The sequence below is a fragment of the Salmo salar genome, chromosome ssa13, assembly GCF_905237065.1.
Source record: "Salmo salar chromosome ssa13, Ssal_v3.1, whole genome shotgun sequence".
Lineage (NCBI taxonomy): Eukaryota > Metazoa > Chordata > Actinopteri > Salmoniformes > Salmonidae > Salmo > Salmo salar.
The window spans coordinates 106430526-106444235 of record NC_059454.1 but is presented as its reverse complement, the minus strand read 5'-3'; the positions used below and the strand labels follow the sequence as shown (position 1 = coordinate 106444235).

The window sequence follows — 13710 nt, the reverse complement described above, 5'->3', positions numbered from 1 at the left end:
GGAAATAAGTATTTGACCCCCTCTCAATCAGAAAGATTTCTGGCTCCCAGGTGTCTTTTATACAGGTAACGAGCTGAGATTAGGAGCACACTCTTAAAGGGAGTGCTCCTAATCTCCGCTTGTTACCTGTATAAAAGACACCTGTCCACAGAAGCAATCAATCAATCAATCAGATTCCAAACTCTCCACCATGGCCAAGACCAAAGAGCTCTCCAAGGATGTCAGGGACAAGATTGTAGACCTACACAAGGCTGGAATGGGCTACAAGACCATCGCCAAGCAGCTTGGTGAGAAGGTGACAACAGTTGGTGCGATTATTCGCAAATGGAAGAAACACAAAAGAACTGTCAATCTCCCTCAGCCTGGGGCTCCATGCAAGATCTCACCTCGTGGAGTTGCAATGATCATGAGAACGGTGAGGAATCAGCCCAGAACTACACGGGAGGATCTTGTCAATGATCTCAAGGCAGCTGGGACCATAGTCACCAAGAAAACAATTGGTAACACACTACGCCGTGAAGGACTGAAATCCTGCAGCGCCCGCAAGGTCCCCCTGCTCAAGAAAGCACATATACATGCCTGTCTGAAGTTTGCCAATGAACATCTGAATGATTCAGAGGACAACTGGTGAAAGTGTTGTGGTCATATGAGACCAAAATGGAGCTCTTTGGCATCAACTCAACTCGCCGTGTTTGGAGGAGGAAGAATGCTGCCTATGACCCCAAGAACACCATCCCCACCGTCAAACATGGAGGTGGAAACATTATGCTTTGGGGGTGTTTTTCTGCTAAGGGGACAGGACAACTTCACCGCATCAAAGGGACGATGGACGGGGCCATGTACCATCAAATCTTGGGTGAGAACCTCCTTCCCTCAGCCAGGGCATTGAAAATGGGTCGTGGATGGGTATTCCAGCATGACAATGACCCAAAACACACGGCCAAGGCAACAAAGGAGTGGCTCAAGAAGAAGCACATTAAGGTCCTGGAGTGGTCTAGCCAGTCTCCAGACCTTAATCCCATAGAAAATCTGTGAAGGGAGCTGAAGGTTCGAGTTGCCAAACGTCAGCCTCGAAACCTTAATGACTTGGAGAAGATCTGCAAAGAGGAGTGGGACAAAATCCCTCCTGAGATGTGTGCAAACCTGGTGGCCAACTACATTAAAATTATAGACTGATCATTTCTTTGTCAGTGGGCAAACGTACAAAATCAGCAGGGGATCAAATACTTTTTTCCCTCACTGTACATATGAGATGAGAAATGCGAGATATGTAAACATTCTTAAAGTGCCGTTATTAAAGTGATTAGTGTTCCATTTATTAAAGTGGCCGATGATATCAAGTCTGTAGGTAGGCAGCAGCCTCTCTGTGCTAGTGTTGGCTGTTTAACAATCTGATGACCTTGAGATAGAAGCTGTTTTTCAATCTCTCTGTCCCAGCTTTGATGCACCTGTACTGACCTCGTCTTCTGGATGGAAGCAGGGAGAACAGGCAGTGGCTCGGGTGGTTATTGATCTTTTTACCTTCCTGTGACATCAGGTGTTGTAGGTGTCCCCCAGAGGTATCATCCCCCAGAGACTATCACCCCAACCTTAATTTATGAGCCTTATGTAAACATTCTGTCTCAAACACAGGCCTTGTATGTACCTCGCCTCCTGCTACAAATACATTTGCACATATAGCATTCCATCTAACCCATAACACAATAGTCACTATTTAGTCCATTTTTTAAAGTAGATCGTCATTTCAACGTCAATGATGAGAGAAGTGGGTTATCGCTGTTAATGCACCAAAGGACGCTCTCTAAAACAAATATCAACGTCCATGGCTAGAGCAAAAAAACATACATACAGCGTACAAAAAACATACAGCTGGCTGTAACACTCGTCGTTGAAGGGGGACCAAAACGCAGCGGGTAAAGTGCTCATCCTCTTATTTATTAAAGAAAACACTTAATCAATACAAAACAAGTGACGAAAACAGTCCAGTAAGGTGCATAGACTATACTAGAAACAACCACCCACAAAACCCAGTGAAAACAAACACAACTAAATATGGCCTCCAATTAGAGACAACAACAACCAGCTACCTCTAATTGGAGGTCATTGACAAAACTCACATAGAACTAGAAAAGCTAGATAAACATAGAAATAAGAAAACTAGAACCTAAACCCACAATACCCAACCACACAAAACAAACACCCCCTGCCACGCCCTGACCAACTACAATGACAAATAACCCCTTTTACTGGCCAGGACGTGACACTGGCACACTTGATGTCAGGATAATCTGTCTTCTTAACCTAACCTAATTACCTAGTCTGGATAATCTGTCTTCTTAACCTAATTACCTAGTCTGGATAATCTGTTTTCTTGACCTAACCTAATTACCTAGTCAGGATAATCTGGTTTCTTAACCTAACCTAATTACCTAGTCAGGATAATCTGGGTTCTTAACCTAACCTAATTACCTAGTCTGGATAATCTGTCTTCTTAACCTAATTACCTAGTCTGGATAATCTGTTTTCTTGAGCTAACCTAATTACCTAGTCAGGATAATCTGGTTTCTTAACCTAACCTAATTACCTAGTCTGGATAATCTGTCTTCTTAACCTAACCTAATTACCTAGTCAGGATAATCTGGCTTCTTAACCTAACCTAATTACCTAGCCTGGTTTATTCGATTTGTGATGGAATATGTTGAAATAGTTATGCATTATATTGCAAAATGTGGATGTTGGGTAAATTTGGCAGTTGCTTTGTCAAGTTGTACAGGCCCAAGGAAATTGTGATGTTTGCAGAGACTGACTTTCCCCTTGTCTGCTCTGTTCCAGGGAGTACAGGGCCAAGGAGAATGTGACTTTTGTAGATAATGGGACCAGAGTGTCTGCCTACCAACCCAAGACATTTGTGTTCCTGCCAGAGCGCTCTGTAGGTGATCCTGATGATGACATGATCACAACCATCAATATCCCAGCTGTGGTGAGTAACCGTGTTTTCAGGTTGTGCTGAGTAGAACAGGGTTTTCAGGTTGTGCTGAGTAAACAGGGTTTTCAGGTTGTGCTGAGTAAACAGGGTTTTCAGGTTGTGCTGAGTAAACAGGGTTTTCAGGTTGTGCTGAGTAAACAGGGTTTTCAGGTTATGCTGAGTAAACAGGGTTTTCAGGTTGTGCTGAGTAAACAGGGTTTTCAGGTTATGCTGAGTAAACAGGGTTTTCAGGTTGTGTTGAGTAAACAGGGTTTTCAGGTTGTGCTGAGTAAACAGGGTTTTCAGGTTGTGCTGAGTAGAACAGGGTTTTCAGGTTGTGCTGAGTAAACAGGGTTTTCAGGTTGTGCTGAGTAAACAGGGTTTTCAGGTTGTGCTGAGTAAACAGGGTTTTCAGGTTATGCTGAGTAAACAGGGTTTTCAGGTTGTGCTGAGTAAACAGGGTTTTCAGGTTGTGTTGAGTAAACAGGGTTTTCAGGTTGTGCTGAGTAAACAGGGTTTTCAGGTTGTGCTGAGTAAACAGGGTTTTCAGGTTGTGCTGAGTAAACAGGGTTTTCAGGTTGTGCTGAGTAAACAGGGTTTTCAGGTTCCCCCTCCCTCCTCCCTCCTCAGGCGGTGATGAACAAGGTGAAGGATAGTTTCTGGAAGAGTTCGATGGTATCTGTATGGATGAACTCCCTGCAAGTCGGCATGTTCATGACGCGCTCCGTCAACGAGCTGCTGTGGGGCTTCAAGGACCCTCTGTTGTCCCGCATCCATCCCATAAACCCAGAGATCGACGAGTACTTTGGCCTAATGTACAAGGTAGGTGTCCACTCGGTGCCAATACAAAATGAAGAATTTGACCTACTCAGTTCCTCACTAAGTTCCGTAAATAAGTATTTGGGTACTGTAGCCTAGGAGACGTTGGATTTACAATGGTCACTGCAACCTGTTGTATCTGCTGGGGGTTGCCGTGGCCACCTAAAGTCCTGTGCGGTGATAAAATAATAATATGAGAAAATAAAATATACACTTTAAAATGATTTTCATTATTTTCCCACTCTGTAGAAAAATGGAAGCAACGATGGTGAATTTGTTTATCATACCGGGGAGGCGGACTTCATGGACTACGGCAGGGTAGCCACGTTTAAAGGGGAAAGGTACCGAAACATATTGGCCCACGATGACACACATGTTTCTGTGTTGTAACTTAGATAATAGACAACGTGATACTCACTCACAGATTATTCTTCCCCAAAAAAAAGTGGAGTGCTGGATCCTCATAAGAAAGTGACTCCAAAAGATAGTGCTGTGTTGTAACAGTCTGCTACATTACATACTGTACCTGCACATCCTCTAACTGTCTGCTACATTACATACTGTACCTGCACATCATCTGTCTGCTACATTACATACTGTACCTGCACATCATCTGTCTGCTACATTACATACTGTACCTGCACATCCTCTAACTGTCTGCTACATTACATACTGTACCTGCACATCCTCTGTCTGCTACATTACATACTGTACCTGCACATCATCTGTCTGCTACATTACATACTGTACCTGCACATCCTCTGTCTGCTACATTACATACTGTACCTGCACATCCTCGAACTGTCTGCTACATTACATACTGTACCTGCACATCGTCTAACTGTCTGCTACATTACATACTGTAACCTGCACATCGTCTGTATGCTACATTACATACTGTACCTGCACATCGTCTAACTGTCTGCTACATTACATACTGTACCTGCACATCCTCTAACTGTCTGCTACATTACATACTGTACCTGCACATCGTCTAACTGTCTGCTACATTACATACTGTACCTGCACATCGTCTAACTGTCTGCTACATTACATACTGTAACCTGCACATCGTCTGTATGCTACATTACATACTGTACCTGCACATCGTCTGTCTGCTACATTACATACTGTACCTGCACATCCTCTGTCTGCTACATTACATACTGTACCTGCACATCCTCGAACTGTCTGCTACATTACATACTGTAACCTGCACATCGTCTGTCTGCTACATTACATACTGTACCTGCACATCCTCGAACTGTCTGCTACATTACATACTGTACCTGCACATCCTCTAACTGTCTGCTACATTACATACTGTACCTGCACATCCTCTAACTGTCTGCTACAGTACATACTGTACCTGCACATCCTCTGTCTGCTACATTACATACTGTGCCTGCACATCGTCTGTCTGCTACATTACATACTGTACCTGCACATCGTCTGTCTGCTACATTACATACTGTACCTGCACATCCTCTAACTGTCTGCTACATTACATACTGTAACCTGCACATCCTCTAACTGTCTGCTACATTACATACTGTACCTGCACATCGTCTAACTGTCTGCTACATTACATACTGTACCTGCACATCCTCTGTCTGCTACATTACATACTGTAACCTGCACATCCTCTAACTGTCTGCTACAGTACATACTGTACCTGCACATCCTCTGTCTGCTACATTACATACTGTACCTGCACATCCTCTGTCTGCTACATTACATACTGTACCTGCACATCCTCTAACTGTCTGCTACAGTACATACTGTACCTGCACATCCTCTGTCTGCTACATTACATACTGTGCCTGCACATCGTCTGTCTGCTACATTACATACTGTACCTGCACATCGTCTGTCTGCTACATTACATACTGTACCTGCACATCCTCTGTCTGCTACATTACATACTGTAACCTGCACATCCTCTAACTGTCTGCTACATTACATACTGTACCTGCACATCCTCTGTCTGCTACATTACATACTGTACCTGCACATCCTCTGTCTGCTACATTACATACTGTACCTGCACATCGTCTAACTGTCTGCTACATTACATACTTTACCTGCACATCGTCTAACTGTCTGCTACATTACATACTGTAACCTGCACATCCTCTAACTGTCTGCTACATTACATACTGTACCTGCACATCCTCTGTCTGCTACATTACATACTGTACCTGCACATCCTCTAACTGTCTGCTACATTACATACTGTACCTGCACATCGTCTAACTGTCTGCTACATTACATACTGGACCTGCACATCCTCTGTCTGCTACATTAAATACTGTACCTGCACATCATCTTACTGTCTGCTACATTACATACTGTACATACATACTGTTTTCTGCACATCCTCTAACTGTCTGCTACAATACATACTGTACCTGCACATCCTCTAACTGTCTGCTACATTACATACTGTACCTGCACATCGTCTGTCTGCTACATTACATACTGTAACCTTCACATCGTCTGTCTGCTACATTACATACTGTAACCTGCACATCCTCTAACTGTCTGCTACATTACATACTGTACCTGCACATCCTCTAACAGTCTGCTACATTACATACTGTAACCTGCACATCCTCTAACTGTCTGCTACATTACATACTGTACCTGCACATCCTCTAATTGTCTGCTACATTACATACTGTACCTGCACATCGTCTCTCTGCTACATTACATACTGTACCTGCACATCGTCTAACTGTCTGCTACATTACATACTGTAACCTGCACATCGTCTAACTGTCTGCTACATTACATACTGTACCTGCACATCGTCTAACTGTCTGCTACATTACATACTGTACCTGCACATCCTCTGTCTGCTACATTACATACTGTACCTGCACATCCTCGAACTGTCTGCTACATTACATACTGTAACCTGCACATCGTCTGTCTGCTACATTACATACTGTACCTGCACATCCTCGAACTGTCTGCTACATTACATACTGTACCTGCACATCCTCTAACTGTCTGCTACATTACATACTGTACCTGCACATCCTCTAACTGTCTGCTACAGTACATACTGTACCTGCACATCCTCTGTCTGCTACATTACATACTGTGCCTGCACATCGTCTGTCTGCTACATTACATACTGTACCTGCACATCGTCTGTCTGCTACATTACATACTGTACCTGCACATCCTCTAACTGTCTGCTACATTACATACTGTACCTGCACATCGTCTAACTGTCTGCTACATTACATACTGTACCTGCACATCCTCTGTCTGCTACATTACATACTGTAACCTGCACATCCTCTAACTGTCTGCTACATTACATACTGTACCTGCACATCCTCTGTCTGCTACATTACATACTGTACCTGCACATCCTCTGTCTGCTACATTACATACTGTACCTGCACATCGTCTAACTGTCTGCTACATTACATACTTTACCTGCACATCGTCTAACTGTCTGCTACATTACATACTGTAACCTGCACATCCTCTAACTGTCTGCTACATTACATACTGTACCTGCACATCCTCTGTCTGCTACATTACATACTGTACCTGCACATCCTCTAACTGTCTGCTACATTACATACTGTACCTGCACATCGTCTAACTGTCTGCTACATTACATACTGGACCTGCACATCCTCTGTCTGCTACATTAAATACTGTACCTGCACATCATCTTACTGTCTGCTACATTACATACTGTACATACATACTGTTTTCTGCACATCCTCTAACTGTCTGCTACAATACATACTGTACCTGCACATCCTCTAACTGTCTGCTACATTACATACTGTACCTGCACATCGTCTGTCTGCTACATTACATACTGTAACCTTCACATCGTCTGTCTGCTACATTACATACTGTACCTGCACATCGTCTAACTGTCTGCTACATTACATACTGTAACCTGCACATCGTCTAACTGTCTGCTACATTACATACTGTACCTGCACATCCTCTAATTGTCTGCTACATTACATACTGTAACCTGCACATCGTCTGTATGCTACATTACATACTGTACCTGCACATCGTCTAACTGTCTGCTACATTACATACTGTAACCTGCACATCGTCTGTATGCTACATTACATACTGTACCTGCACATCCTCTAACTGTCTGCTACATTACATACTGTACCTGCACATCGTCTGTCTGCTACATTACATACTGTAACCTGCACATCGTCTGTCTGCTACATTACATACTGTACCTGCACATCCTCTAACTGTCTGCTACATTACATACTGTACCTGCACATCCTCTAACTGTCTGCTACATTACATACTGTACCTGCACATCGTCTAACTGTCTGCTACATTACATACTGTACCTGCACATCCTCTGTCTGCTACATTACATACTGTACCTGCACATCCTCTAACTGTCTGCTACATTACATACTGTACCTGCACATCGTCTAACTGTCTGCTACATTACATACTGTACCTGCACATCCTCTGTCTGCTACATTACATACTGTACCTGCACATCCTCTAACTGTCTGCTACATTACATACTGTACCTGCACATCGTCTGTCTGCTACATTACATACTGTAACCTGCACATCCTCTAACTGTCTGCTACATTACATACTGTAACCTGCACATCCTCTAACTGTCTGCTACATTACATACTGTACCTGCACATCCTCTGTCTGCTACATTACATACTGTAACCTGCACATCCTCTGTCTGCTACAGTACATACTGTACCTGCACATCATCTGTCTGCTACATTACATACTGTACCTGCACATCGTCTGTCTGCTACATTACATACTGTACCTGCACATCCTCTAACTGTCTGCTACATTACATACTGTGCCTGCACATCCTCTAACTGTCTGCTACATTACATACTGTACCTGCACATCCTCTAACTGTCTGCTACATTACATACTGTACCTGCACATCCTCTAACTGTCTGCTACATTACATACTGTACCTGCACATCGTCTGTCTGCTACATTACATACTGTACCTGCACATTGTCTGTCTGCTACATTACATACTGTACCTGCACATCATCTAACTGTCTGCTACATTACATACTGTACCTGCACATCCTATGTCTGCTACATTACATACTGTAACCTGCACATCCTCCGTCTGCTACATTACATACTGTAACCTGCACATCGTCTCCTAGATGAACACTTGTGTTTGATGATGAGAAACCCATCATTAAGTAACTCTCTTGTGTAAAAGACTGGAATGGAACAGTCCACAGGTTTCCTAAGACCTTCTACATACTGCGAGAGAGTAACAGAGGACAGGGCTTGCATCCCAAATGGCACACTATTCTCTATGTAGTGCTCCTACTTTTGACCAGAGCCCCTGTTGGCCCTGTTTCAAAGTAGTGCTCTGTATAGGAAATAGGGTTCCATTTGGAATGTGGACCAGGAGTCTGCAGCACCAGAGAGAGAGAGAGAGAGAGACTCCCCAGAGGCCCCTAGCCTAGCCAGAACACAGAGCTGTGTGATTGTCACATTCTGGTATTTGGCCCTGTTAGAAAAGACTCAATGAGAACTTCTCGTTAGCTATCTTCTCACGTCCTGCTAGAGTATCAGTATGGACGCAGGGCAGCATCTTTTCCTTCTTCCCCTTTGATTAGATTGATGGCTTCAGACTTCTGAACTTGAAGTGTGAAATATCCTTGATCAATGCTACGGAGAGAGAGAGAGAGGGGAATGCAGAACGTTTACATTCTGTCAGAACATGTTCTTGTTAGACAGCAGGTATCCTATGGAAAGGAGAAGGACCACAGTCTGGTTTCTACACCAGAAGTTAATGGATATCTGTAGGACGTTTGAATATCGTGAGGTCAATTCAGGTTGGATATGAGCCAGGGGAATGTACTGAGTAAAGGAAAGGCAATCACATGGTTTATGTCACTGATAAGTAGTGAGGAATGGGGCCCGAGGTTAGGTCCGGGTCACATTGAGAAGGAACAGTTCACATCAGTTAACTTCCTGCTTATATATACCACACCTAAAGTGGGGTATATATACTTGTGCTGGTGGGAACATGTCTTTGTCTGTTCAGCTGTCAGCTGTCTGACCCATTGGGTGAATAAACTTGGTTCAAGCTTTCCCTAGTTGTCCATGAGTTTTTTTTTACTCTGTTATAGAACCTAACAAGATAAAGCACAAATGTGTATTAACATTGTATCTCAAGGCCATCAGACTGTTAAACAGCCATCACTAGCCAATTACCACCCAGCTACTCAACCCTGCACCTTAGAGGCTGCTGCCCTATATAGACATGGAATTACTGGTTACTTTAATAATGGAACACTAGTCACTTTAATAATGGAACACTAGTCACTTTAATAATGGAACACTAGTCACTTTAATAATGGAACACTAGTCACTTTAATAATGGAATACTAGTCACTTTAATAATGGAACACTAGTCACTTTAATTATGGAACACTAGTCACTTTAATAATGGAACACTAGTCACTTTAATAATGGAACACTAGTCACTTTAATAATGGAACACTAGTCACTTTAATAATGGAATACTAGTCACTTTAATAATGGAACACTAGTCACTTTAATAATGGAACACTAGTCACTTTAATTATGGAACACTAGTCACTTTAATAATGGAACACTAGTCACTTTAATTATGGAACACTAGTCACTTTAATAATTTTACTTTTAGATTTGTGTGTATTGTTGTGAATTGTTAGATATTATTGCACTGTTAGAGCTAGTAACACAAGCATTTCGATACACCCGCAATAACATCTGCTAAATATATGTACGTGACCAATAACATTTCATTTGATTTGATTTAATACATTGTTTGATAAGTCGTATAAACCTAAACAATCAAACATTGGGCTAGACAGTGCTTTTGTATTTTATAGGTATTAGATTCTTCCTTTAATTGAGTTACATTTAGAAATAAATCATTGTGTTTCAGTAAACTGAGCCTGTGGACGTCTGAGCAGAGTAATATGATCAACGGTACAGACGGCAGTGCCTTCCACCCCCTGCTGTCCAAGACGGAGAGACTGTACATCTTCAGTCCCGATCTGTGCAGGTAGGCTACAGCGCACAAAACTGAGTACGCAGTCATGTCAGAACGAAACAGATGAAACAGTATGTGGAAAGGTCACTAAAACACACCATTTTAAAACAGAAGGTTTGGGAGTCGATTCCATTTCAATTCAAGTCAATTCAGGAAGTATTTTCTTTTATATAAGGAAACAGAATTGGTCCCCAACCCTGCTAAATAATATCATAGGTCACTGGAACGCCCACTACACACATTCTCCCTGTGGTAGAAGGATCCCACGAGAATGTTGACTCTCAGTCTCTCACCAATGGCCTGATAGAGCTCTCCTCATGGTTGACTTTTCAGCTGGTTAGGATGTGAGTGCTGATGAGGTAGTGGGACATCAGAGTAACCAGTGCCTTCCATCTCCTGTTGTTCAAGAAGGAACAGAGTCTTCACCACTGACCTGTGCAGGAACAGTACAAAGTACAGAATTCAGATTATGTCCGAACAGAACAGATGCTTTACTAAACGGTAGGATTTGGATAAATTCCATTTCCTGATTTAATAAAAACAATCAAAAGTTTATACATACTTCATTCATTGAAATGTCATTGACCCCAAACAACCTTGCTAAACTGTATATCAAAGGCCACTGAAAACAAAATGTACCTCTTTTAAGTTTAGTGTTCAGTACAGTTTCGCTGTGTTAAAAGGATCTCACTAGAACAGCGATGTTTCATATTGAGCAATGGCCTGTGTTCTTCTGACCTTTCACATGGTTAGGATGTGTGTGCTGATGAGGTAGCGGGTTATTCTGGGCCCTACAACCTCGCCTCAGCAGAAGGGGAAGTAATATTTTATTAGTGTCAGGGGAATAATGTGTTCACATGACAGGGATCTTGTGAGATGGTTATCATCATAACATCCTTGTAACTTACACACTGCTATAGCTATCTTTACCTCCCTACGGCCCTCATCCAGCTAGCTTTACCTCCCTACGGCCCTCATCCAGCTAGCTTTACATCCCTATGGCCCTCATCCAGCTAGCTTTACCTCCCTACGGCCCTCATCCAGCTAGCTTTACCTCCCTACGGCCCTCATCCAGCTATCTTTACCTCCCTACGGCCCTCATCCAGCTAGCTTTACATCCCTATGGCCCTCATCCAGCTAGCTTTACCTCCCTACGGCCCTCATCCAGCTAGCTTTACCTCCCTACGGCCCTCATCCAGCTAGCTTTTCCTCCCTATGGCCCTCATCCAGCTAGCTTTACATCCCTATGGCCCTCATCCAGCTAGCTTTACCTACTTACGGACCTCGTCCAGCTAGCTTTACCTCCCTACAGACCTCGTCCAGCTAGCTTTACCTCCCTACGGACCTCGTCCAGCTAGCTTTACCTCCCTACGGACCTCGTCCAGCTAGCTTTACCTCCCTATGGTCTAATATAAATGTGTAGGATGAGTATTATTCTAGTGAGCTCCGCCCCAAAACAATACCCAGTGTTCTTTGCAGTTAATTTGTCATGTTCCATTTCACATCTACATTTTGGTCATTTAGTAGACATTCTTATCCAGAGTGACTTGCTCAACTAAGGTGTTAAACAACAACATATCACAGTCATAGCAAGGAAAATGTTTTTGTAACTGTTACTGAGAATGCTGTTGGTGTTTGGGCCAGCTACTTGCAAATGTATTTTTGTATTTTAAAATACAAAACACGTGTATTTTAATGAAATGCATTTCAAAATACAAGTATTTTGTTGTTTATTTTGATACATTGGCCTTTATGGTATTTGTTATCTGTATTTAGTCATTTTTACCCATCCCTGCTTGTATTTTGATACGCCCAATTAACCTCTTTGTATCTCTACATGACTTTTCACCTAAATATATGAGACTCTCCCCTTGTTGTTGATTGGTGGAGTGTGTGGGTGGGGGGATCGGTCTATTTTAGCTGGGAACCTTGACCTAAAAAACAGGGACAAGTCGACTACTGCGAACTTCCTCCCCCCCTTTGTTCAGGACGGACGGAAGTAATCAGCTGGATTGGCATGTGCATCTGCCATTTTCATCAGGAGCACAGTTTTAACTCGTCAAAACCTCCAATGAATGTTTGAAAAAACCCTTTCACCTTCTTACACACATAAGTAGCAGCGACCAAACGACTGGTCATCTGTTATTGTGGCTGAAGGGGACATCCCAAATGGCATCCTATTTCCTACATAGTGCACTATTTGACCTTTGGGAAGCAGCCAGTGGCTCCCAGCCCACTTCCTGTTCTTTGTATTATATTTACAATAGGAAGTTGTTGTTCCAGTCATTATTCATGTCCAACAACCTTTATACACACATTGTTTATACACACATTGTTTTGAGTATTACAGACGAGCTGATGCACATCGGCAGAAAGACTATTTGGCAATGATCCAAGTCAACTGTCAACTGGAGGTACCAGTTTTGGTACCTCCAGTTGTGGTACCTCCAGTTGTGGTACCTCCAGTTGTGGTACCTCCAGTTGTGGTACCTCCAGTTGTGGTACCTCCAGTTGTGGTACCTCCAGTTTTGGTACCTCCAAAGTTTATGCACTATGTTCCACTGGGGGAATGTTAATCTCATGAAAAAAAGGTGTAAACATATGTACATTTTGTTAAATAGCTAGCTAGTGCACAATTTGAGATGGTGGGTGGTGAGATTAGGGGATTCTGTGTTGTGAGAATAGGGGATTCTGGTTTGTGAGATTAGGGGATTCTGGGTTGCGAGATTAGGGGATTCTGGGTTGTGAGATTAGGGGATTCTGGGTTGTGAGAATAGGGGATTCTGGGTTGTGAGATTAGGGGATTCTGGGTTGCGAGATTAGGGGATTCTGGGTTGTGAGATTAGGGGATTCT

The 13710-nt window shown here is 42.8% G+C and overlaps 1 protein-coding gene and 2 long non-coding RNA genes across 4 annotated transcripts in view; 1 reads left to right on the top strand and 2 right to left on the bottom strand.

The window, feature by feature from the left end:
* The window catches only part of LOC106568513 (lysosome membrane protein 2), a 65516-nt gene that overhangs the window by 25896 nt on the left and 25910 nt on the right, over window positions 1–13710 (top strand). For both annotated transcript variants that reach the window (XR_001320312.2, XM_014138934.2), the window contains exons 3-6: window positions 2833–2980; window positions 3596–3787; window positions 4034–4125; window positions 10749–10868. Coding sequence is in view for 1 of the 2 variants with exons in the window: in XM_014138934.2 (XP_013994409.1) it covers window positions 2833–2980; window positions 3596–3787; window positions 4034–4125; window positions 10749–10868 (552 nt within the window). In the remaining variant the exon portion in view is untranslated. The remainder of the gene's footprint in view (window positions 1–2832; window positions 2981–3595; window positions 3788–4033; window positions 4126–10748; window positions 10869–13710) is intronic.
* LOC123726116 (uncharacterized) lies at window positions 5986–6299 on the bottom strand. The gene is made up of 2 exons (XR_006758436.1): window positions 6196–6299; window positions 5986–6025 (listed from the first exon to the last, which is right to left on the bottom strand). It is a non-coding gene; the product is annotated as an uncharacterized lncRNA (long non-coding RNA).
* Window positions 7355–7668, bottom strand: LOC123726115 (uncharacterized). The gene is made up of 2 exons (XR_006758435.1): window positions 7565–7668; window positions 7355–7394 (listed from the first exon to the last, which is right to left on the bottom strand). It is a non-coding gene; the product is annotated as an uncharacterized lncRNA (long non-coding RNA).